The sequence below is a fragment of the Leptinotarsa decemlineata genome, unplaced genomic scaffold (assembly GCF_025532065.1).
Source record: "Leptinotarsa decemlineata unplaced genomic scaffold, Ldec_3_MD MMD2_tig00078422_RagTag_RagTag, whole genome shotgun sequence".
Taxonomy (NCBI): domain Eukaryota; kingdom Metazoa; phylum Arthropoda; class Insecta; order Coleoptera; family Chrysomelidae; genus Leptinotarsa; species Leptinotarsa decemlineata.
Window position 1 is genome coordinate 7,749,820 of NW_027412747.1, and position 25,068 is coordinate 7,774,887.

Genomic DNA, 25,068 nt, shown 5'->3' on the forward strand with positions numbered 1-25,068 from the left:
TGAGGTTTTTCCACGTCGTACAACTTCCGAAAACGCTTTATTCATCAAGAAATGAGCTAATATTTACATCAAACTGTAAATGAAGTCGTCTTTCCTAATCCAAAATCAATTTGAAGTTCCTTACAAGTTCTTATTTTCAAATATACTGGAGTAATCAGCGGTTTTTGTTGGTAATTTTTTTTATTTTATTTTGGAGAATCTCCAGAATAACAAATAAATATTACTGGAGTTTTTTCCCAACACCAAATCGTTATTTTTACACCTCGACACGTGTTTCGATCACCAAGTGATCATCTTCAAGAGGAAGAAGTTTTATCTTCCTCTTGAAGATGATCACTTGGTGATCGAAACACGTGTCGAGGTGTGAAAATAACGATTTGGTGTTGGGAAAAAACTCCAGTAATATTCATTACTACACCAAAGGTTCCAAACAGTATATCACAAGTCCAGAATAACAATCAAAAATTTTCAGGAACTTCCTAGAATTACAGAAAACCTTAAAAAAGGCAAGCGTCACAAATTTGGAGACCCCCAATTGGAACAAGAGAAAACTACTAAAGAGCTAAGAGGTCAAAAAATTAAGACAAGATGATTATAAATGAAAAAAATTTAAAAAATTGGATCAATCATTACATCCAAAATTTTGAGGAAGAAAATAATGATACTTTCATCTGTGGATTGATTCAATATTCATTCCAATGCTCTGCCAGTATTTTGTGTATCGCTCATTGTATTATTTTGATCGAATAAATATTATCATTATTATTTCTATTTTTTTTAAATAACCAGCCAGTTTGATGTTCCCCTTGAAGATGATCACTTGGTGATCGAAACACGTGTCGAAGTGGTAAAATAACGGTTTGGTGTTGGAAAAACAAACTACAGTATTATTCATAACCAGCCACTTCAGAATCATTTCCGTTTCAGTTCAGCTCAATTAATTATCAACTGACCATGTTTGAAAAAAGTAACTTGAGCAGTCAATGTGCACATGTATATATTATTTAAATTATCTCTTATGTATCATGATATGAAATAAAAGCCACTCCCTGTTAATTGCATAACTAGTTAGTATACTTACATTCATGATGTGTTTCTCTACTCTATTTATTTATTGACTTTGCAAGGACGATGCAATAATAAAGGTTCGTTATTTCTATATTTGCAGTGAATTGAATTCATATTTCGAAAATACAACTTCATCATTCGAGAGAAAAATCGTTTTCATTACCAATAAAATTGATTTTAGTATATTTTTTGCCTATCAACTTGATTACGTTATGAGACAAGAGTATATATTCAAAAATTATTCGTTCAAATTATTTCAGATGTATAAAATCACATGTAAAATGGTTAAAACCGAATTTTCATTTCGATGGACAGACTTGTTATTGCAATCACCATATTATGAATTTCAGCTTATATCTCTTTGAAAGTGGAACAATTCCAATTAAATCACCACTTTCTGATGAAGTGTATTCTATCAACTCATCGTAATGTCAAAATTCGTCATTGATTCTTGCCAAACGAGTTTTCAAAAAAAAAGCTGTTATGACTCACTTCGTAACACTAGGCAAGTTTAAATTTCATATATGCCAAATGGGGTACCATTTCAACACTTTTATAAGCGAAAAAATCAATCAATCTGAAAGACCCAACATCTCCGAGACATAACAATAGTTCCTTTTTGAGTAAATATGATCACGAGGACAATATTAACAACAGATGACACATATCACAATAAAAAAAGTCTGATAAATATTCAGAAGGCCGATAAAGTTCAGTGTTCAATCAAAAATGAAAAAAATTCAAATAACCATAGACCAAGAAGCTATGAATCAAGATATACATAAATATTTCGAGTTTTCCCGCCTTCAATGGAAAAGACTCCTAATTGTTCGACTGACTTGGCCCCCTTGATTCACACGACATCATGCTTGGAACTTTTTGAGAATCCTTTCATTAGTGAAACGTGAAACGTAGAATAGACTTTCAAGACCAAATAAATATAGTGAATTGCCATTTTCGCACAAGTGTCATTTTGTAATTCTATAATTTTTAACAATGGAACAAAAATCCAACATTAAATTATTTCTGTAGACTAATTGCAGTAAAAAATCACACACCCCATTATTAAACCCACAAATCGTGAACGAATTTCGAATTAGTTTACTGTTACGCAAGAGTGAGTCAATCGTAGGTGGCCTTGGCAAGCGTATGTAAACGCGGTTGACTTTCTTTTGTTATTTCTCGAAACCCCTTTATTGTCTCTCTAGGTCGTTGTTCTTGTTGAACGTGAAAACTTCACGTGCCCTAACTTTGTTTGATCGCCGAATGAGCTGTCCCTGTGCAGTCAAAATCTCTTTTGTAAATTTATTGTGAATTCATTTCTTCGGATTGCAATTCAAAAATGACGCCGCGTTGTCCATTGAACAATTGAAATAAGACAAACTGAGAATTTAAGTTATATGATGGAATCAGCCGATACTTGATGAAAATCCATAACTAACGTATTCTAAAAACACTTTATTGTGTGATTTTCACACACGCCCGAGGAAGCCATTGGATGGCGAAACACGTGTTGCGTTTTTGTAAAACTGTCTAGTGAAAATCACACAATAGAGTGTTTTTAGAAAACGAGAATTTTAGTGACTAACGAGGCTCTCAAGCCGGTCCGTTCCAAAAACAATCTGCAATATCGACCGTTGAACGAGATTCGCCCTCTGCCAAAAATAGAGGTTTCGAGATCCTACTCCAGAATGACAATGTAAATGTGATTGTGATCTTTTTCGATCCCATAGATTGCGTCTGCGTAAGGAAAAATCTCATTGCTTATTGATGGATCTAGCCTAGGGGGTGTGAGATCATCCTGAAAAATGAGCTTGTGATGCTCTGTTTGGAACCTTTGGTGTAGTATTGAATATTACTGGAGTTTTTTCTCAACACCAAACCGTTATTTTAACAACTCGACACGTGTTTCAAAGAAGATCTTCCTCTTGAAGATGATCACTTGGTGATCGAAGCACGTGTCGAGTTGTTAAAATAACGGTTTGGTGTTGGGAAAAAACTCCAGTAATATCCATGAAAAATGGGAATAGGAGGTTCAGCATAGCATTCGTGTTTCAGGCTAGCAACACTGATAAGATTTATGGTAGGTCGAAACAGCGCGGTCTGGAGTCGGATCACGAATGCGTTGTTTTTCGGTGCTACTTTCAAATATTTGGCTTGCAGTGAAAGCTGCAGAGAAAGACAGAGGACGAACTCGTTCGGCGGTCGCCCTTGAAGGTTGGCTTCGCAACAGACCATGTTTTGAATCTCCTGTCAAGTCTATAGATGGCATATACATAATAAGATATGTCATCGCCTTTCACGAGTCATACTTATCCAATAGGCTGAATTAGCTGTCTACCGGTGGCTCTTATCTATTTATTTTTTGATTTTCATGGAATTATTTTCCAGCAGCTTGACTGCATCAACCTTCCTCGATTTGATATCATTTCTAGAAACATGTGGATTCGTTTTCTGATGGTATTCCAGGATAGCTTCCCAAATTTCTGATAGCGCAGCTGTCGGATGATTAGTCAAACCACCAACACTGACATAAAAACTTGACAAGTTGATTTGGATATCAAAGGTGGTTCCACTTATGTCTCGCTTGCGTTTACGCAGTTATTTTCATCAAGTACTTTCCTTGGTTATTTGTCTTCAATCAATGATCGCCTGTCAGGTACTGACGATGCCCAATAGGCTGAAATAGCTGTCTACCGGTGGATTTTAAATTGAAATCGATATGGGAGTGATCATAATAGTACTTACCTATTTATCATTTGATTTTCATAGAATTATTTTCCAGCAGTTCGACTAGTATGGACATCGTGTTCATACTTACGGAAGTGAGGTTAAAGTGAAGTTTGCAAAGAAGTAACAAAGAGGACCCTCATATTTGTATGTCAAGATTAAAATTGGTTGAAAAATGTAACATTACGTATTCATTATATGATAACATGCGATGATTGCACAAAAAATCTGAAATTGAGTATTGGAAATTGAACTCAACAGGTTGCCGGACATGATTGACACAAAACATTATGACAGAAACTGTTTGACAGAATTTCTTGTTCTGGGCATTGCAATGCTGCTGATGAGATCTCACAGAACTCTAAAATGATATCTAACAGTGAGTGAAGGTAAAGAGTTTCCTTTACGGAATTATTAATTGTTATCAAATTTATTATCTTTTTTTAAACGAAGAAGATGTGTCTGCAGAAAATCAACACACACAAACAGATACCTCAAAGCAAACTCCCACTATCATCCAGCATAAACCAAATCCGTCTCAAATTATCTCATCCACATATCTGTCAACCTCACAGATCACCACAACAAACCACAAGAGCTGACCCAGCTCAAATCAGAGTAGTTGTTTACAGCTGATTCTCGGCCTCCCCCCACCACTATGACGTATTAATTGCTTTTTTTATTGGTTGTTGTTTGGTGAAGTTTTTTTGTTGTGCAGTGAAGTCAAGGCATTGTGACCTTGAAGTGTCTGGTGCATGGATCGTTCAGATTTTTTTTTCATATGAGATTTTGTGTGTTTATGTGTGTGTGTAGGAGAATGCACGGTACAGGGTTTCATCATGTGCTTGTTTGTCTATGTACAAACATACGTCTGCATACTTCGAAGATCCTCCAAGTAATAAATGCTCCATCGGTGTTAGGGCACCAAGTTAGTAGTGGAGTGACGTCACAGCAATAACCGTTCAACGGCTAGAGAGCGACATGTTCACTCCACGACGTGTGGCAGAGTAATGCGTATTCATCGGTCTGCCCTCACCTCTCCTGAAGCGATGAAGGTTCGCTCTAGCCCCGCTATCGATGGTGACACAACGGCAGCCGAGGACTGTTTGCCTAGCGTCTACCCTCTCCGAGACCGCAACGACCACTGCTTGCTCGTATATCGACATCTGTTATCGCATTCAGTTGGGAGGTAATCTTGGCGCATGTAGTTGAGAAGTGGGGTTGGCTATGACGTCTTGACGGGTCCTATCAGAGTGTATTTAAGAAGCGTACGAGTGTTGGCTATGTCAGTTTACATCAAGTGAGTTAGTGAGAACTATTATATAAAATGTATTCCTGTGACTGTGGTAAATCTTTCACTCGTAGTGATAATCTTCGTCGGCATCAGCTCCAGAGTTGCCAAGGAGGGCCTGCAGTGAAACGGGTGAGAGTGGATAATGCAACACCTATGTATACGTGCAATTGTTGTAATGTGACAATTCCTATGAGCCAAGTGAATTCTCACCGAAGAACCATGAGTCATAAAAATAATGCATGTGTTCAATTGTCTGACGGTGTTCAAATTATAACGAATGCATTCAATTGCCGCATTGCTACATACAGGGTGGAGAGTTCGATTGTAACCAGTGACTACATTTCATTTTTCAATAAGATTAGGCAGAAGGTCATTGAATTACTGGAATCAGCCATCAGGATCCATAAAAGCATCAAGGTGAATATGGAAGTTTTTGGGAATTATATTCTTCAGACTGATGATTCGAGGGACACGAAGTCATTTAATTCCCAAAATAAAATAGTGGACCAATCTTCAGATTTGAATGCTGTTTTTGATGGATTCCGTGATGTAATTGTGGCACAAACGACTGAGTTCCAGGATCGTGACTCAGGTATTTATTTTTTAAAAATTTCAATAAGATTGAATAGTAATATTTTTTTTTTTTTTATAATTCAGGTTGGACTTGTGAAAAAATATTGTTTCTCGAGGTCAACATTAATAAATACAGTCCACTGGAAGGACGTTCATATGTGAAGCTGCCTCAATGTATTCAATGGAAGAAAGCTGTTGTGAATGTTCGTAATGAAGATCAATATTGTTTTGCTTGGGCTATAACATCAGCATTATATCCTGCAGATAGTCGAGTGTCCGAACTTACGTCATATCCACATTTTTCCACTGTTTTAGATGTCACAGGTATGGATTTTCCGGTTAAAGTTAATAATAAGAGTATCGAAATATTCGAAGATAGGAATGATATTTCAATTAATGTTTACGGTTTAGAGAGTACATTTGAGAAGGGTAAAATGAAGTATGAAGTGATTGGTCCATTGCGATACTCACAGAGAAGACTCCGGAGACATGTCAATTTGTTGTTTATAACTGATGACTCCGGTAATGGTCACTATTGTTGGATCAAAGATCTTTCAAGATTAGTTTCTAATCAACTATCAGCTCATAGACAGAAAAAATATTTTTGTGACGGATGTTTGATATATTTTTCTGATGAGAGATTGCTTTTACGTCATAATATGTATGATTGTAATCACATTAGTACCACAACACCAACTACTAATTTAAAGATCAATAAATATGGTAGAATGGTTGCGGAAAATAAACTAATGTTTGAAAACTTTGAGAGGCAAATGAGGGTGCCATTTGTAGTGTATGCTGATTTTGAATCAGTGCTTAAACCGATTCATGTGAATGAGCCAAATCCTGGAAGTTCATACACGATTAAAACATTCAAACATGCCCCATATTCATTTGCTTATTTGATAAAGTGTTCATATAATGATGATTTGACAAAATTTGTTACATATAGGGGTGTAGATGCAGCTCAGAAATTTGTGAGTAGCATTGAAGATGATTTGAAAGAGATACATGAAAATCATCTCAGAAACCCTAAACCAATGGATACACAAACTGTCGAAGAAGAAGAACAGTTTGTTGCAGCCAGAACTTGTGGTATATGTAATAAAGCATTTACTGATGGTGACGTCAAAGTAAGAGATCATTGTCATGTCACAGGAAAGAAAAGATCACATGCCGCTCACTCGAAATGTAATTTAAATTTCAAAATACCAAACTTCATACCTATCATTTTTCATAATTTAAGTGGTTATGATTGTCATTTATTCATAAAAGAATTGTATAGGAATAAAGAGAAAGTTGATGTTATCCCGCAAACTAAAGAGAAATATATATCTTTCACGAAGCATCTCTTTACACACAGCTATACCGATAAAGATGGTGTGGTTAGGAAGAATTATCTCAAAATGAGATTTATCGATAGTTATAAATTTATGACTAATTCGTTGGAGAAGTTGGGTGCAAACTTGACCTCCGATCAATGTTTGGAGATGCACAAACATTTCCCACAAATTGAGAAATTCAATTTGATGAGACAGAAAGGTGTATTTCCATATAGTTTTGTTGATGACATTGACAAATTGAATTATCCATTACTTCCGACAAAAAATCAGTTTTATGACACACTCAATTGTGAACATATATCGGAAACTGATTATGATAGGGCTAGAAAAGTTTGGAATTTATTCGAGTGTCAGAATTTGGGGGAATACTCTGATTTGTATTTGAAGTCGGATGTATTGCTACTATGTGATATTTTTGAAAACTTCCGCACCACAAGTTTAGAGATATATAACTTAGATCCGGCACAATATTACACTGCACCTGGATTATCATGGGATGCCATGTTGAAGTTCACTAATGTTGAATTGGAATTACTAACTGACATTGATATGATTCACTTTTTTCAAAAAGGTATACGAGGTGGAATTAGTCAATGTAGCGAGAGGAAACATATAGCAAATAATAGATTTTTACCCAATTATAATCCCAACGAACCTTCCACATTCATTACATATTTAGATGCAACAAATCTATACGGTCACAGTATGTCACAACCTCTACCAACAAGTGAATTTACATGGTTGACACCAAATGAAATTCTTAATCTCGATGTGATGGATGTGAGTACTGATAGTCCGTATGGGTATGTATTTGAAGTGGACATTCATTATCCACAAGAGTTGCATGATAAACATTCTGACCTTCCATTTTTAGTCGAAAAAATAATACCACCTCGTACACAATCGAAAATTCCCAAATTAATTCCAAATTTGAATGATAAAAGAAAATATATTGTTCATTATAGGAATCTACAGCAAGCTGTCAAAAATGGATTGATTGTAATGAATACACATAGAGTATTGAAATTCAAACAATCATGCTGGATGAAACCCTATATAGATCTTAATACTGAAATGCGTAATAGGTCTAACAACAAATCTGTTAAAGATTTCTATAAACTAATGAATAATGCGGTGTATGGAAAGACAATGGAGAATGTAGATAATCGAATTGATGTTAGACTCGTTACACATTGGGAAAATATAAAGAAAAATATAGGTGCCAGCACTCTCATAGCCAAACCAAATTTCAAAAATTGTTCAATTTTCACTGATAATTTCGTTGCCATTCAATTGGGTAGAGTGAAGGTTCATTACGATAAACCATTATATTTGGGATTTTCCATATTAGAATTATCTAAAACAGTCATGTATGACTTTTTCTATGGATGCATCAAACAACACTTTGATGAAAATGTCTCTTTACTTTACACAGATACCGACTCGCTCATTCTTAAAGTAAACACAGAAAATTTTTATGAATTCATAAAAACTAACATAAGTAGATTTGATACATCCAATTACAGTATAGTTAACCAATTCAATATTCCAGTAACAAGTTCAGTCTTGGGTAACTTCAAAGATGAATTTCCAAATGATCCAATCATGAGTTTTTATGGTACAGGTGCTAAAGCATATTATGTGAAATCTGTTGATGGTGAATTTAAGAAAGCCAAAGGGGTTAAACGATCTGTAATAAAGAATGAATTGACATGCGAAGATTATCAAAAAATCGTCGAACAAGGTGGTATGATATTCAGAAAGATGAATTCATTTAGAAGCGTGTTACATGATATGTATACTGAATTAAAAAATAAAGTTGCATTATCATATCACGACGATAAACGATTTATCATTCCGAATACTACCCACACTCTTCCTTGGGTCATAATGATATTGAATTTTATGAAAACGATCCAAATGAGAACATTCGTTGGATAAGTAATATTATTCAACAATCACAATCTCAGGAGACTCCATTGGATCAATTGATTAATTTATTATCTGCCGAGATCAATGATTGAAATATCATTCAATATCTTCAAAACCGGAAAATTCAATATTGATATTTATGTAGCCATTTATAATTAATAATATATGATAGAAGTAATGTGATATTAATGTATTATGTATGTATGTATATGTATTACTGTAATGAATATAAAATGATTAAAATTTTATTTGTATTATTTCTATTTCCCTAATCAATTACTGCAATATATAGTATAATGTAAATGACAGAAATATCAGTTTGAAGAGAATCATCGTAGAGTGCACAATGTCTAAAACAATCGATAAGTTTGGTAGAAAAAGAAAATGGGGTGGTAATGTCATTCGAGGTCCTCCTGGGAATGGTTTTAAATTAACAAAAGATGGTCATTATGACATGCAAAGGAAAATATTGAAAAATACAAGTGAACCAATTGACAAGAGTGATTGTGTAACTGTATCATATCTTGAGGGGGAAATTAATGGAGCAAAGGAAGTTATACTTCTAGCCCTACAAGCTGCAATACAATCCACAATAGGCAATATTGCTCGGGACGCCCGGCAAGCATTTAACGATAAAATTGCAGAGGCTCGGATAACTTTCACTCGTAAATTTGACAAACTTACAAGTGATGTAGACATAAAAATGTCTGACATAACAGCGTCTACAAATAAAAAATTTGATGCTATGTCAAACATAACAGGGACTACAATGAAAAAGTATGATGTACTGGAACAGAGAGTTGAAGTATTGGAGAAAAACCATAAAGAAGTTTTGGAGAGAAACTATAAAGTCAGGCCATCATCATCAGGTGGACTGGGATATCCAGGACTGAACATTAATCCAAATCATAGAATAATACAACCAAAACCAAAACCAACTGATGATGTATTAATGGAACCAACATGGTGAATGTATTCCCTCGTTAGGTTAGGTTAATAGCTACGTTAGGTTAGCTGCATACTTACGTTAGGTTAGGTGTTAGGTTAGTATTCCCTCGTTAGGTTAGGTTAATAGTTACTGTAGGTTAGGTTAGGTTAGGTTAGGTTAGGTTAGGTTAGGTTAGGTTAGGTTAGGTGTTCGGTTGCATAGCGGTAGGTTAGCGTACTAGGTTAGGTTACGTTAATACATACGATAGGTTAGGTGTTCGGTTGCATAGCGGTAGGTTAGCGTACTAGGTTAGGTTACGTTAATACGTTAATACGTTAGGTTAGGTGTTCGGTTGCATATTATGTTACGAACGCGCGCGCGAAGAGGGCGTAGATGTCTCTCCAGATGTCCCGCCTACCTGGGGCCGGAGGCCCCACCCACCTGGGCGGAGCCCAGGCAGTGGGCGGGGCCCGTTAGGGCCACCCCCCCCCCCCCCGTCGCCACCAACTTTTCGGATACCCCGCCCCTTTCCGAAGCCCCGCCCCCTTTCCGAAGCCCCGCCCCTCCCCTCCCCGAAGCCCCGCCCCCCGACTCCCAACATTTGCGCATGTACACCCCTACCCTCATCGCGCATGTGCGCTCCCACCATTTTCCCACCGCTCACGCATCGAAGTCGATACCCTCCGGAGAGCACTCCACAACATTCAGTTCGAGAAGTCATCTCATCGAGAGCAGTCCACTCCACAACAAGGCAGTACGTTCCAACGACCAACTTGATATTTGAGTAAGTAAATTAGGAATGTTATTTTTTATATCAACTAACTTTGTATTATTTCTTCTTTTTCAGAATGGCAACCAATACACAGGAGGTGAATAATGCTGTGGCGTCTATTCTGCCGGTGTCCGCTGACCAGGAGGAGGCAGCATCTTCGAGAGCGGTGACGGTTGACCAGCCAACCACTTCGCGTTCGCGAGTTAGGTGCAGATCTTCTAGCCCTGACTTATTCGAGGAGGAGGAGGAAGTCAGGGCTGTGAAGAAGGTTTGCCAACGACCTGCAGCAAAGGTTGGTCCTATTTCAAAGTACCGAGCTACTTGCAATAGGACTAATCCTTATGCAGGTAGTTTTTCGACCTCTCGTAAGAGGGCCTCCACACCAGCAGCAGCACCAGCAGCAGTGGAAATTCCGAGGAGTCCTTCTCCGGAGTTGGTGATATTGTCGCCGTTGGTGACGCGACTACCACCGCTGCCAGCGACACCGGCGGATCCTGAGGTGTTGGTGCCACAGCCTATCGGAGAGGTTAGTGAAAAGATGAGTGTTTTTCTGCAGAGATGCAAGAAAGCAGAACGAGCTGCCCGATCTAGCGAGGCCGCGTTGGTTACCATGAAGCGACAAATGGCTGAAATGGATAACCGACGGAGGGAACTCCAAAAGGAAATGGCCGAAATAGATCGGAATTATGCATCTCTGCAGGAAAGGTGTAAAGCAAAGACCTCTTCGATAGAGCTGTACAAAAAAGTAGTGACAGTTATGGACACTCTTTTTGTAGATGAAGTGTAAATGTAAGATTAGTTTTAGGTTAGTTAGGAGTATTTAATTATGGTAGTTTTAAGTTTATATTTGTTAAGTTTATATTGAATAAAGGAAAAGGAAGTGAAATAAAGGGTGTACACTGTTTTTTGGTTTGGTACACATTGAACAATGCGATGGTTGGAGCATTTTTCTTCACTTCCTCTTATTATCATTATTATTTTTTTATTTCAATTCCAAGTTCTTCTAGACAAATACCTCACATCAATTTTTGTGTTCTCTAATCACTTGTAAATAATTTCATGTGAAGAAAATTTAAAAAATAAAAAAATAGACATGTTTCATAGTGAAATCGACAAGTATATTTCATTTGTATTTTATCCATTCAAGTATCTCTTTCATTGAATATGTCTTATGTCACTTTGCAATTTACCCCTACTCATTGAATATGTCTTATGTCACACTACAATTTACCCCTACTCAATGTTCCACTCCTCTCCCACTCCCTCTCGAAAGTATAAAAGTAGAAATCATCTGATGAAACATTCAGTTGATCAGCTAGCATCGAGATGGAACCCGATTCAACCTCCGAACCCTATAGCTGCCCGGATCAGGGGTACAACTTCAATTACTGGGATAACAGCCAGGTACAGGTTGTCTCTTCCACCACGGAACCCCACAGTCCGCCATACGAATACCGGGATCACGACATCAGGATGCAAGTTCAGCATGTCACTGGCAGTGACGAAGGACACTTGGATGACTCGGAATATCCAGATCCTGACGGATGGTGGGACCCTGCTTATGATGACATTGTCCCAATGAGTAGCGACGACGACGATGATGACGACGACGACTCTGGTGATGATGCTGATGACGAGCTTGACGTTAGACGTCCTCCACCATCCCCTATCCTCATCGAGGATAGTCCTCCGCCATCCCCAATCCTAATCGATGATGATGTCCTCAATTCCGATGATGACATATAATCATCTACTCGTCCATCATTTCCTTTCCTTTCCTTCCACGGAGTACACACTTTTTGGTTGGTGTACACGAGGCACTGCGAGGCTGGGGCAGTGTCTTCCTCCCTTCCTCTCCCTCTTATTAGTTTTTTTTCCATAATAATCACTAGAATTTCTCCTAATAATCGCTCAGAGTTTCATTCTTGATGTTTTCGAATCTCAAACACTGTTCTACATTTCACCCCCTCCATTTCATTTCTTCCAATATAAATATAGCAACAATCCCAGTTCTATATCATTCTTCCACAATGTCGAGTACAGGACCCATCCAAGTACATGAAATAGATTCAACGTCTGATCATTTGAGTACAACCTTCGCTCAATTTCTGCAGCGAATCTATGATCTTCCTGATGATTTCGCAGAACGAGTGGAACAAGGTATTCAGGACGACATAGATGCTGTTGACGATAATAATGCGGATGATGTGATTAGTATATCATCTGATTCAGCTGATTATGACGACGACGACATCATGAGTATATCATCTGATTCAGATGACTACTATGAGGATGATATCATTAGTATATCATCTGATTCAGATGACGATACCATAATTATTGTTTCTGATGATGAGGAGCGTTAGTCCATATCATTGCATGGATTAATAAAAAAATAACAGCCCTTTTCAGGGCTACAATTAAAGACTGAAACAATAAAAAAAATAGCTCTTTTCAGAGCTACCATTATACTTTCAAACAGAAACAGATTCATACCATTGTTAACATTATGTTAACATTATAATCTCAAACGAAATATATGTATGTGAAAGTATTCATCATTATATGCATATGAATGATTGACAAATGCCAACTTCAACTTTCATTTAAAGTAGTACTCATCATATGCATAGATATTCAATGACTATCAAATTCCAAATTTCGACTTTTCAGTCAAAGTAGTAATTTATTTGTCATATAATGTATAGATATTCAAAGACTAACAAATTTCCAACTTAGACTTTTATTAATCAAAGTATTCATTTGTCACATAATCTATGAATACTAATACAACTAACTACTGTTTGTGTGAATAATGTAGCCCTGAAAAGGGCTGTTGTTTTTTTTTTGACCAGTAGGTCCACGGTTATTGTGCCACAGGTTGGACATTATTACATATAATACATGTAGATACTCGGGTGAAGTTTGTTAGTGGCCTCTCGCAAGCTTCACACCAATTCTGTCCCATTTCCATAATTGAGACAGTGTTGTGGGTGTTGACATGGGCATACCACCCTCCATTATTGTTTCTATGCGAATAAAACCGAAAGCAGCACCAACATAGTTTTTTGTTCTCTCCATCTATTGTGCTGATCAATACGTATGCATCCAATGCACAATACAAATCCAAGGGATCTTCCAGTGTCTCACTGACATTGAGTGTTCGCATACCGATCCTCATAGCACCATCACCTTCAGTTGTGTCAGCTTCTATCCCTTCATCATCTCCTTCTTCATCCATGACCCTCTCAAACTCCATCACGTCATCATCTTCGTCGCTTTGGTTGGCCTCGTTTTCAACTTCGTCTATCTCATCTTCATCGACTCCAACATCTTCAACTATTACTTCCTCTAGCGGAACATTGACATCCTCATCATCTGATTCGTCTATCCAATTGTTTTCATCAACAGCAGCTATTCTATTTAATGCAACATTTATTTTTGCAGAATTCATCTTGTTGTTGTTTGCTCACAGTTGTAGAGAGTGAATGAATGAACTCTAGGTTTGCAAGTCAACTTATATAGGAGGTGATGCGACTCCCACTTGACTCGTTTAGAGTGGAATAGTAGGAGAAGTTATCCCACTATACTTCCACATGATGTTGATTTGTATAAATAGAGATCGTAGGTATAGGAGAGAGCATTCAGAGTTTCTGTAAGTCATCTCTTTATATTTCTAATCGAATTAGTAAAATGCCGTTTCCAAAAGAGTGGAATGAAAAACCAAAAGTGTGTGTCTACCCAATGATGATTGCAGGGGCTATTGTGTGCTACTTTTGTCAAATAAGTAGACCTAAGGATTCAATCAATCCATGTACTGGTATGTGTAGTGATTGCGTGTTGCGGATTCAACTATCGCCTCCTTCTCATCCACCGAAGCGAACAAAATCGGATTATCGTCAACAACAGTTACAGTGTCTGAAGTGTTCCGAACCTATAATATTTAACAATATAGGTATCTGTAGAAATATTTGTGGTATCTGTGCTGCCGTTCCAACTCCACTGCAACGTTGTTTGCGTTGTGATACATATTCCATGAATTGTTGGAATCATGTATGCAATGCATGTAGAAGTACTTGGGATCTGTGTGAGAAGGTTGGTCAACTCTACCCCAATAGGAGAATCCATTTTTTTCAATGTTGGTGTTTGACGCACGAGCAACAACTATTGAGGAATAGAGTCAAAGAACGTTCCACATCCACAGAGACATATTAACATTTTTCATTTTTTATTATCGTTATTGTCCTCTATTATTAATAAATATATATATATTTTGAATTTATTTGTATTATTTTCTAACATTTAAAAATACATGCATGCAACACAAAGTTTTCCTCTTAAATGACAAAGATTGTTACATGCGTGAATAGTTTAGTGAGAGAGCGCATGTGCCAGTTGATGAAAGAGCGCATGCGCTAGTTTATTTTCTTCTATAAATGGTGAGGTCTCAGTAACATCATCACCTTTCCTATCCACATTCTATTGCTATCACATATCATTCCTCAGACCTTAATAATCATGAGCTCTATGCCGCTATTGATTGCTGAAGATGGTTCACCACTTGTTGATATCGATCAGACTGATTTTGAAAATATTCCAGTATTACATTTATCGAGTCAAGATTCGATAAATGATTTTGATATTAACGACTTCGTTAACTTTGCAGATGTGCCAGAACCAAATGAGCAAATTATTATTGAAAATCCGATCGTTTCGCAATTATCATCACTCAAACACTCTTCATCTACCCTTCCTCTTGGTGTTGATAAGAAATCTAGAACAATCAAGAGGAAGGTTACTAAGGCATCTTCATCGATTGTCACTGACTTTAAAGAAAAGAAAGAATCCAAAAGTGTTGTGCGACAGAAAAAACCCGCAACGAAAAGTGACAGATCGAAGAGGAAGCCAAAAGGTACTCCTAAAGAAATGAAGAGTGATTTGAAAGCTGAACCGCTATCTTCTTTCAGCCCCCTCCATCGGTTTGGGGAAATGAAAAGGAAAGCAAAATGCCGTCTTGTAAAGGCACAGATGACTATTGCTGAACTTGAAAAGAGTGAGCGAGCTATTAATGCTAATAATGAAACTCTTGAAGCATTAGATGCCAAGATTGCATTAGCGAAGGTTGAATTGGCTAGAATGTCTAAAGATGCTGATGAACTCCGTTCAAAAATTGGTAAAGATAAGCAATTCCATCAACGTTCGAGAATGCAAGCTCAGGCTGAGCTTGAGGAGTCGACTAAGCTTTATGAGACAGCATTATCAGTGAGAGATAATTGGCAAAAAGAGTTGGATACTGCATTTCAAAGTGACGGCGATTAGTTTTGGGAATGATAATGTGTTTTCAATATCGTGAGTTGAAAAATATAAGCGGGAATGGAGTATACAATTAATTTGGTTTGGTATACACAGAACATTGCGAATGGCTGGGGCAATGTTTACCGCTGCAATATTTTTCAGTTCACATACTTATAATTGAAATGAAAACAATAATGAACTTTAATATTACTTTATTCATAAAAGTCACTATTATATACATTTAAACCATATTTGATTCATCAATCCAAGAATTTTGTTCGCTAGGAAGGCCTAACCACTTTACATATACTTTATTTTTTCTTCTCTTCAACACCTTCTCAATCAGATATACGTCAGGATTCTCGGTTCGTAATAACTCTTCTTCGTAAAAACATCCTCTAATCGGCTGTTCATTCATATCTTCAAGATTATAAGTCGTTGGGATGGTTTTATTAATTTTAACAATCTTGAATAGCTCCGTGGTAAAATTCGCAGTGTAAGACTTTTCAAAAATATGTTTGTATTTACTTATACGTACAATATCATTTAATTGGAATTTGGGTTTACTTTGTCTTCCTCCAATTCCATTGATACCCTTGAATTTTAATTTTGTTGTTGAATCAACATTGATGGGTGCCATACCTATTGTACGATGAACTTTATTATTATATCTACTAGTTATAATTGGAAGAATATCAAGCCATTTGTGGTGACCTCTCATCGAAAATTCCTTGTAGAGCCATGCCTTTATTGTACGAATCACTCTTTCTGCTATAGCTGCCTTCTTTGTGCTAAATGTTGAATAATGATTGATATTATATTCTCGCATGAGAGATGAGAAGCTTTTATTGAAAAATTCTTTCCCTTGATCGCTTTGTATGTGTTTGGGGGAGTATTTGGCTTCTTTCAGTACATGTTTCATTGCATTAGTTACTGTACTACCTGTTTTATCTTTAACTGCTACAGTCCACAGATATTTGGAGTAACAATCTATCACTACAAGTATATATCGGTATCCTTCATTACTTTTTGCATAAGGTTGCAGTTCAGCTAAATCTATTTGCCATAGATCTGCAAAACCTTTGATGGTGGTTATTCTTCTACGAAAATTACGTCTTGCAGGTTTATGTAATTCATTAACAACTTGTCGTTTGACATCACTTATTTCATTAGTCATTCTATTTCAATATGATTAAAGAGAAAAGGTGATAATGTTACTGCATTGAATGATGATGTGACAGTGATCATTACATGTGAATATGTTAATATATTATACCTTCTTCACGTAATTCTTCAATTATTGAAATTATTTCATTATCATGTCCGGTATGTCCGGCTGACTTTGAAGCTACCAATAGTCGTAGGCGAGCAACTAACTCTTTCGGTGAATTCCAGTACACATAATTCACAGGTTTAGAATTATATATTTTCTCCATTTTCACTCGTTTGAGTGCTCCACCAATTTTACTTCTACTTCTTATTGGATATTGTCGTGAGTCTAATAGAGGTTTGATAACTTCACGAAATTTTTTAGAATTTGTATTTTTAAAACCATTCTTCAGATGATATTGTTTATATGGAGCATTCGTTATTTTCAATATTTTGGAATATACTTGACGAGTTTCTTCATTATCAACATCTTGTGGATTCTTCAAAAAAATCATATCATACAATTCTGGACTACCTGCGCATTCATATTTTTTCACTTTATTAGCATCCCAAAATGAAATGTTTCCATCTTTGAAATTTACCACTAGACTTCCCATTTTCAGCTTTTGTGTAATTGGATCCATACGTACGCCAAATGTTCCATCATATGCTGGATTTCTAGATTTTATATTATTCAAATGTTTCATCAAAACATCTTCACCACTTTCATTCATAACAGGTGAGATGTCAGGATCCGAGGAATCGATGTGGGACGATGATGGTGTTTCGAATAGAGTTGTTCTCATATCGTCTTGAAGTGTGCTCGTGTCACTATTCACAGATGATACACTACCAAAAGATTGTTTTCTTCCTATTGGAGTACTCATGGGATAATTTGAAGTAGATTGAACAGTTCCATGATTTGGTGATAACACTGGTGATTTAGAAGTAGCGTTTGATGATAAAACATTCAATGGTTTCATTATGGGCTCATACAATCTTTCAAGTGTCGTACGATTTTCAATATTATCATTCTTGATAGAGTTGAATTTCTGCCTGACAGCTTCTGTTGTCTCTACTAGTTGACGTTTCAAATTTATTTCATTGTTTTTATTTTCAGGATCTTTTTTTGTATTCATAATGCCCTTTTTTTTGAATTAAAGCTTAATTCGTTGGTGAAGTGACCACTACAATATTCAGTGATCGAATAAGTTCCAAAAACAAGATCATGGGTATATAAAACTATCGAATCCTTTGCGATATCTACCTTCATCTATTTTTCTATCCTTATCAATGACTAGAAATCCATATTGGTCCTCCCAGCATTTAACACACATCAATTGGAATTGTTTGAATGTTACATCGGGTGAAACATGATCTGAATAAATGTGATGTAAATTCGTCTCATCTTGTTTGAACATTATAATGAAATTGGTATTGTCACGCACTAACTGTTTGGGTACCCGTGAATATGTCTGTGCTAGATAAAAACAATCAACATCCTTATGACGTCCCATACAGAAATATGATCTAATAATATCTTGCTTTTCACATATTACATCATCGAAAATGAAAACAGAATTAGGCTTAGCGTCGGAGGGTTCCACTATTTCTGCATTATTGCTGAATGTATAAAAACCTAATCCTTTTATAGGTTCCAAAACACTTCGCAAGTACTGATATTTAGGTTGATTGAGTGATTTCGAATAGAGATACACATTTCTAAATCTCAGTCCTTGTGGATGTGTTAATAGTGATATCATTGCATTCGTCTTTCCACAATTTGAAGGTCCTATAATGAGTCCTCGAACTGATGATGGAAGTAGTGGACCATGTCTGAATACCCTTTGTCCATTCAATCCACAACCAAATTTCTCATCTAGATTATCTACAGCAAACTTTTCTTTCTGTTTTACAATGCGCATCGTGCCGTGGTTGGAGACTATATAAATGTTATTAGCTTATTCATTTCAATGTGTACCATCAAACGATACGGACGTATTGAAAGTGATCGTAAAATTAAAAGAGGTTGTGGTTTTGTTAATGATTTAATAAACAAACTTCCTTTCGAATTACATCTACCGGAGGTTATCAATACTGTGGACCGGGTACAAAATTGAAACAACGTTTAGCTCGTAACGACCCTGGAATCAATAAATTAGATATTGAATGCAAAAAACACGATATTCAATATTCTAAGCATCCATCCGATCTTGCAGCAAGACATTTAGCCGACAAAGAACTTGAATACAGCGCTTGGGATAGGGTTAAATCGAAGGACGCGAGTATTGGGGAAAGAGCAGCTGCATTACTTGTCACCAACATTATGAAAGCGAAAAGACATATGGGCATGGGTTGTAGTACCAATAAGAAAAAATGTAAGAGGAAACAAACGAAGAAAAATAAAATTAAAAAAGTTGCATTTGGTGCTGGGATAGTCCATAAAGTGCGAAATGTATTGAAGAAAGCTGGTGGAATCAATTTGTGACGAATAATAGCAAAAAAGCTATCACTGTGGCATTGCAGGCGGCACGTAAATACCTTAAAGCTGCCGGTGGAAAGAAGAAAATCCGCACACCACGCATAATTCCTGTTCCCAAGATCGGTGGACTTTTACCATTGATACCAATTTTTGCTGGACTATCCGCACTAGGAAGTTTGGCGGGAGCTGCTGCTGGTATTACCAAGGCCGTGAATTCGGCAAAAGCCAGCAGAGCGGCTTTAATGGAAGCCAATCGTCACAATAAAACCATGGAGGCTGTAGCATTAGGCAAACGCGGAAGTGGAATATATCTCAAACCATACCGTAAAGGTTTAGGACTATATTTAAAACCATACAAAGCCACAAACAAAACAAAAAACTAATTGAACCCCTACCTCAGAGGCCTCTTACTGATCTCGATCTCAGTTATTATGCACAAAAAATGAAAATTCCACATTTTCGTGGTGTTTTTATGCGTGATAGATTACCATCTTCAGGTCCAAAACAAAACGAGACAGCTATTGTTAATTTAGATGGAATAAGTGGACCAGGAACACATTGGGTGGCATATAAAAAATGTGGGAAAGAAGTCACATATTTCGATAGTTTTGGAGATCTACCCCCACCATTGGAATTGACTCGATTCTTTCGAAAATGTTCGAATGTAAAAATCAAATATAACTATGATCGACAACAGAAATTTAATACAGTTCTCTGTGGTCACTTGTGCTTGCAGTTTCTCTCTAAATAATTTTCCAAATAAAAATGGATTCAACACCAAAACTGGATCGGGAGGCTATCAAGGGAATGGGGTTTTCACTTAGAATGTTTTCAAAATATGGTACCTTGAAAAAAATGGATAAAGTGATGCTTGCAAATATGCCTAAGGAAGTGATACTTGCATGTGTTGCACATGAGATTGCATATGTTTGGGAAAAGTTGCCTAAGCATCTGCAAGATGACATCGATATAATGAAACATAGATATTGTTATGAGCACCACCACCACGATCAAAATTCAGAATCGGATGTTAATGACGGTCCTATACCTCGGAAATCTATGTGTTGTATTTGTAATATAGAGGATGTGAATATTGGTATCAATAAAAATGATACTTATTACAATACAACACCTTCCAAAAAGTGTAAATTGTCTCAAATGTGCTGTTGCTGTGTACAATAATAAATTGAAATGTGTTTCAAAATATTCATCAGTCATGTCACGAAAGTTCGAGCTACAAGCTGTCGGGACAAGTGTCTTGAGTGCGGATTTTTTTCCACCAATTGAATTGGATAGGAACAGTCGTTATGGATTAGGACTTTTGGGATTCTATGGATGCAATACAATCAATAATATAACTGAAGCTAATAACTTAGTTAGTTTTAGAATCAGTAATGACAACTCATCGATACCCCAAAAGTTGACAATTGAAATTCCATGTGGTGCTTATGAAATAGAAGAGATCAATGCCGTCATACAGAAACATATCATGTTCAGATTGTTTCATGATAAAAAACCAAATGATGTCGTTGCAGATGATATTTTCTATCTACACGCCAATAATAATACATTCAAATGTGAAATGCGATCCAAATATGAAATTGATCTGACACATCCAAATTCAATAGCAGAAATGATGGGGTTCGCTCATGAAATATTTCCACCAAATCAGATACATGAATCATCATTACCAATAAACATTACAACTGTGAGACTTATCCGCTTAGATTGCAATATAATATCTGGTTCATATATAAATGGTGAAGAATCCCACATTCTTTTCTCATTCGATATTGATGTTGAACCTGGCTACAATCTTACTAAAGAACCACACAGTATTATATATATGCCTGTCAGTCCAGAAGGTCGTCAATTGATTCACAACATTACAGTGCGTATTTTGGATGAAAAAAATAACCTTATCGATTTTGGAAGTGAAGAAGAGATTTTCATTATTTTGGAATTGAAGAAAATCGAATAACTGTTGTTATGGGTTTCATTTATAATAGACAAAATCGCATTGAACAATCCCAAACGAGTTGCACTATCAAAAAGAAAGGTGTGCATAAAAAGAAGCTCATTCCACAAGTGTATGCTAAACAGTTAGCACATAACGCTCTGTCTGTGAGTGATCTTAAATTTTTGAAATCGATTGGATTGAAAGTGAGAAAATAACAATGGTGCTCGAAACAAACAATGAAAAGTTGAATATATTCAATGAACCAGTGCTCGATCATTCTCTCATAAGTTTACATGAGCACACATATAAGCCCTATGGATCACCGCTATTCAGGAATTCGGATGAAATCAGAATTGCAATCAATAATCAAGATGTTATACTAGATATTGCCGAGAGCTTCATTTACATAGAAGGTAAATTCACCCCCAAAGATGTAGCGAAAACATGCTATCTCTCGAATAATGCAATTGCATTTCTCTTTGACGAAATTCGTTATGAAATGGGAGGTGAACAAGTGGCTGTTGTTAGAAAACCTGGGATAACATCTACAATGAAAACCATGATATCATTTGGACAATCTCATGCTAACACATTATTGACATCTGGTTGGGGACTTTCACAATTGAAGCAAGATATCTTGGATACAAACAGTCATGTTTTTAGTGGAAAACTACCACTGAAATATTTGATGGGTTTTGCTGAAGATTACAACAAAAGTATCTTGAATGCCAAACAGGAATTGATTTTGATTATCGCTCGATCATTCAAAAACTCATATATAGGTGAGGTTGATGCTGATTTGGAAATAAATAAAATCGAATGGAAAATAAGGCATATTGTACCAGATGATAAACACAAGCTCAAACTTTTGAGTAGAATAAACAAAAGCGGTCTGAATGCCAAAATCAAGTTGGCGTATCGTATGTGGGACCTCTATGAACTACCATCATTACGTGGGACTTCTTCAGACATATGGGCCATCAAAACAACTAACGCATTGGAAACTCCTCGTTTTGTCATCATCGCATTCCAAAGTACTACCACATCTGAAGATAGAACACAAGATATTACAAAATTCACAACTGCTGATATCAATAGTATTCGAGTATACTTGAATTCTGAAGTTTATCCATATGAGCGTTGGAATTTGAATTTCGATAAAAAACTTGATGCTCCTGCTTATTATGCTTTTGAGAGTTTCCAGCGAAGTTATTATGATAAAGATATGAGTGAACCTCTGATGGACATTGGACAATTTAGAGAGAATCCACTATTCGTCATCGATTGTTCCCATCAACCGAATGCAACAAAATCATCAACTATTGATATAAAGATTGAGTTTGAGACGAGGAAGACCAAGTTTCCAGACAACACTAAAGTATATGCATTAATTTTGCATGATACAGTTTTAACATACAATGCATTGGATGGTTCAGTTCATAGCAGATATTGACACTTTTTTTTCACTCTATCATGTACTGTTTTATGATCTTTTTTTTTTTATTTGTAACTGACTTATCATGTATTGTATCATATATTTTTGTTTTGTAATCATTTTCTATCAGATTTAAATAAATAAAACATGAAAATAATACAAAGTTTTTTATTTGACATTATTTATGATTCACAGGAACATACAGACTATCTAAAATAACTTCTTCCTCATAATCATCATTTTCGCGACCATCTTCAATTTCCTCTCGATTTTCATCATTCAATTCAAAGTGATGAATAATCCATTCTGGCAAGTATGGTTGGAGGCTATACAGGAATCTTCTTAGGTTCAGTTCAATCATAACCTCACAAAGTTGCCACAATTCCAATTCATTATCCAAAAATTTGTTGCAACTTCTGCACCACTCCAATAGTTCTCAGCATCACGAAGGCATAATTCGATTTGTTTTTCATCATAGCATACACTCATATCATAAACGCTTGCATGTTCGGCTCCATCACCCAACACCTTCAATTTAGACGACAAATGTTGAACCGATGATTTGAGATCTACAATATCGACCCAATCTTGACTTGCGTACTGCATCCACATCTTTAAATGGTGGAACTGAAATCGAACAAAAAAAAAACAATAAGCAACCTCCAATTTTTCAGTGATATAATACTCACATTCCCATTTTACTTGTAGTTACAAAGTGAGTGTATTCAACTAAGTTAGTAATGTTTATATTTCCATATAATTATCATCTAATATATGAATATTAATAAAACAATAAGAAATTCATTATAATTACTATTATTATTCAATCATATTGAATTTGACTAGAGTTATCGTTTTCACACCAAAAAAACTTTGTAAGCTATGACCTAAAGAAATTCACTATAAATTATTACTATTATTCAATCATATTGAATTTGACTAGAGATCGCGTTTTCATGCCAGCAAAACTTTGTTGGCTCTGTCCTAAATACATCATCGTATATTTACCACCTGATGAGTTGATACAAGATATATCGTCATCACTGAATTGCAACGAAATACGTTTTGGTAGCCATGTTTTAAATAATTTATCATTGCTCACATCTTGCAAAGTTAATAAAATTGATTTACCAAATCGTGTAGAATAAGTTGACATATTTTTAATTATGTACACTTCATCAATTGGCAATGATGATAAGGCCTTTTGCTCTAGTATTTCAACCTCCTGTACAATCAAATTATTAATTTTATTCAAGTCTACTTTTGAAACGGACATGATGAAAATATATATGAAAATATAAACAATTTCCAACAGACAAATACACTCACCGTCTTCCTTCTATTACGAACTGAATAACACTCTACCAATTGCTAACTGCTGCAGATATATTCGTCTACTGATTTCATAGTGTGCCAGGCATTTCTTTTATATTAAACAGTGTGAGTCACCCCCACCATGAAACCGTGAAAGATTCACATTGCTAGTTGCTATCCACTAGAGATGCCTGACGTCACAGCCAAGCCCATCTCCCAACTTGATGCGATAACAGTTGCCGGTACGAGCAAGCAGTGGTCGTTGCGGTCTCGGAGAGGGTAGACGCTAGGCAAACAGTCCTCGGCTGCCGTTGTGTCACCATCGATAGCGGGCTAGAGCGAACCTTCATCGCTTCAGGAGAGGTGAGGGCAGACCGATGAATACGCATTACTCTGCCACACGTCGTGGAGTGAACATGTCGCTCTCTAGCCGTTGAACGGTTATTGCTGTGACGTCACTCCACTACTAACTTGGTGCCCTAACACCGATGGAGCATTTATTACTTGGAGGATCTTCGAAGTATGCAGACGTATGTTTGTACATAGACAAACAAGCACATGATGAAACCCTGTACCGTGCATTCTCCTACACACACACACACAAAACACCACAAAATCTCATATGAAAAAAAAATCTGAACGATCCATGCACCAGACACTTCAAGGTCACAACGCCTTGACTTCACTGCACAACAAAAAAACTTCACCAAACAACAACCAATAAAAAAAGCAATTAATACGTCAATAGGGTGGGGGGGAGGCCGAGAATCAGCTGTAAACAACTACTAATTCA

At 36.4% G+C, this 25,068-nt stretch overlaps 2 protein-coding genes across 5 annotated transcripts in view; one reads left to right on the forward strand and one right to left on the reverse strand.

Annotated features, from left to right (window-relative positions):
- Positions 1-25,068, reverse strand: part of LOC111511993 (dopaminechrome tautomerase) — a 96,445-nt gene that overhangs the window by 32,037 nt on the left and 39,340 nt on the right. The gene's annotated exons all lie outside the window — the stretch shown is intronic.
- Positions 4,418-11,606, forward strand: LOC141487244 (uncharacterized). 2 transcript variants are annotated; one of them, XR_012468287.1, is made up of 3 exons: positions 4,418-5,098; positions 5,164-10,652; positions 10,716-11,606. XR_012468287.1 is itself a non-coding variant. In XM_074186092.1 (2 exons), exons 1-2 carry the CDS (start codon positions 10,501-10,503, stop codon positions 11,425-11,427), a joined length of 864 nt encoding a protein of 287 aa, XP_074042193.1. In that variant the 5' UTR covers positions 4,418-10,500; the 3' UTR covers positions 11,428-11,606. The 2 variants fall into 2 exon arrangements, 1 of the variants encoding a protein (XP_074042193.1); XM_074186092.1 differs by having other exon boundaries at positions 4,418-10,652.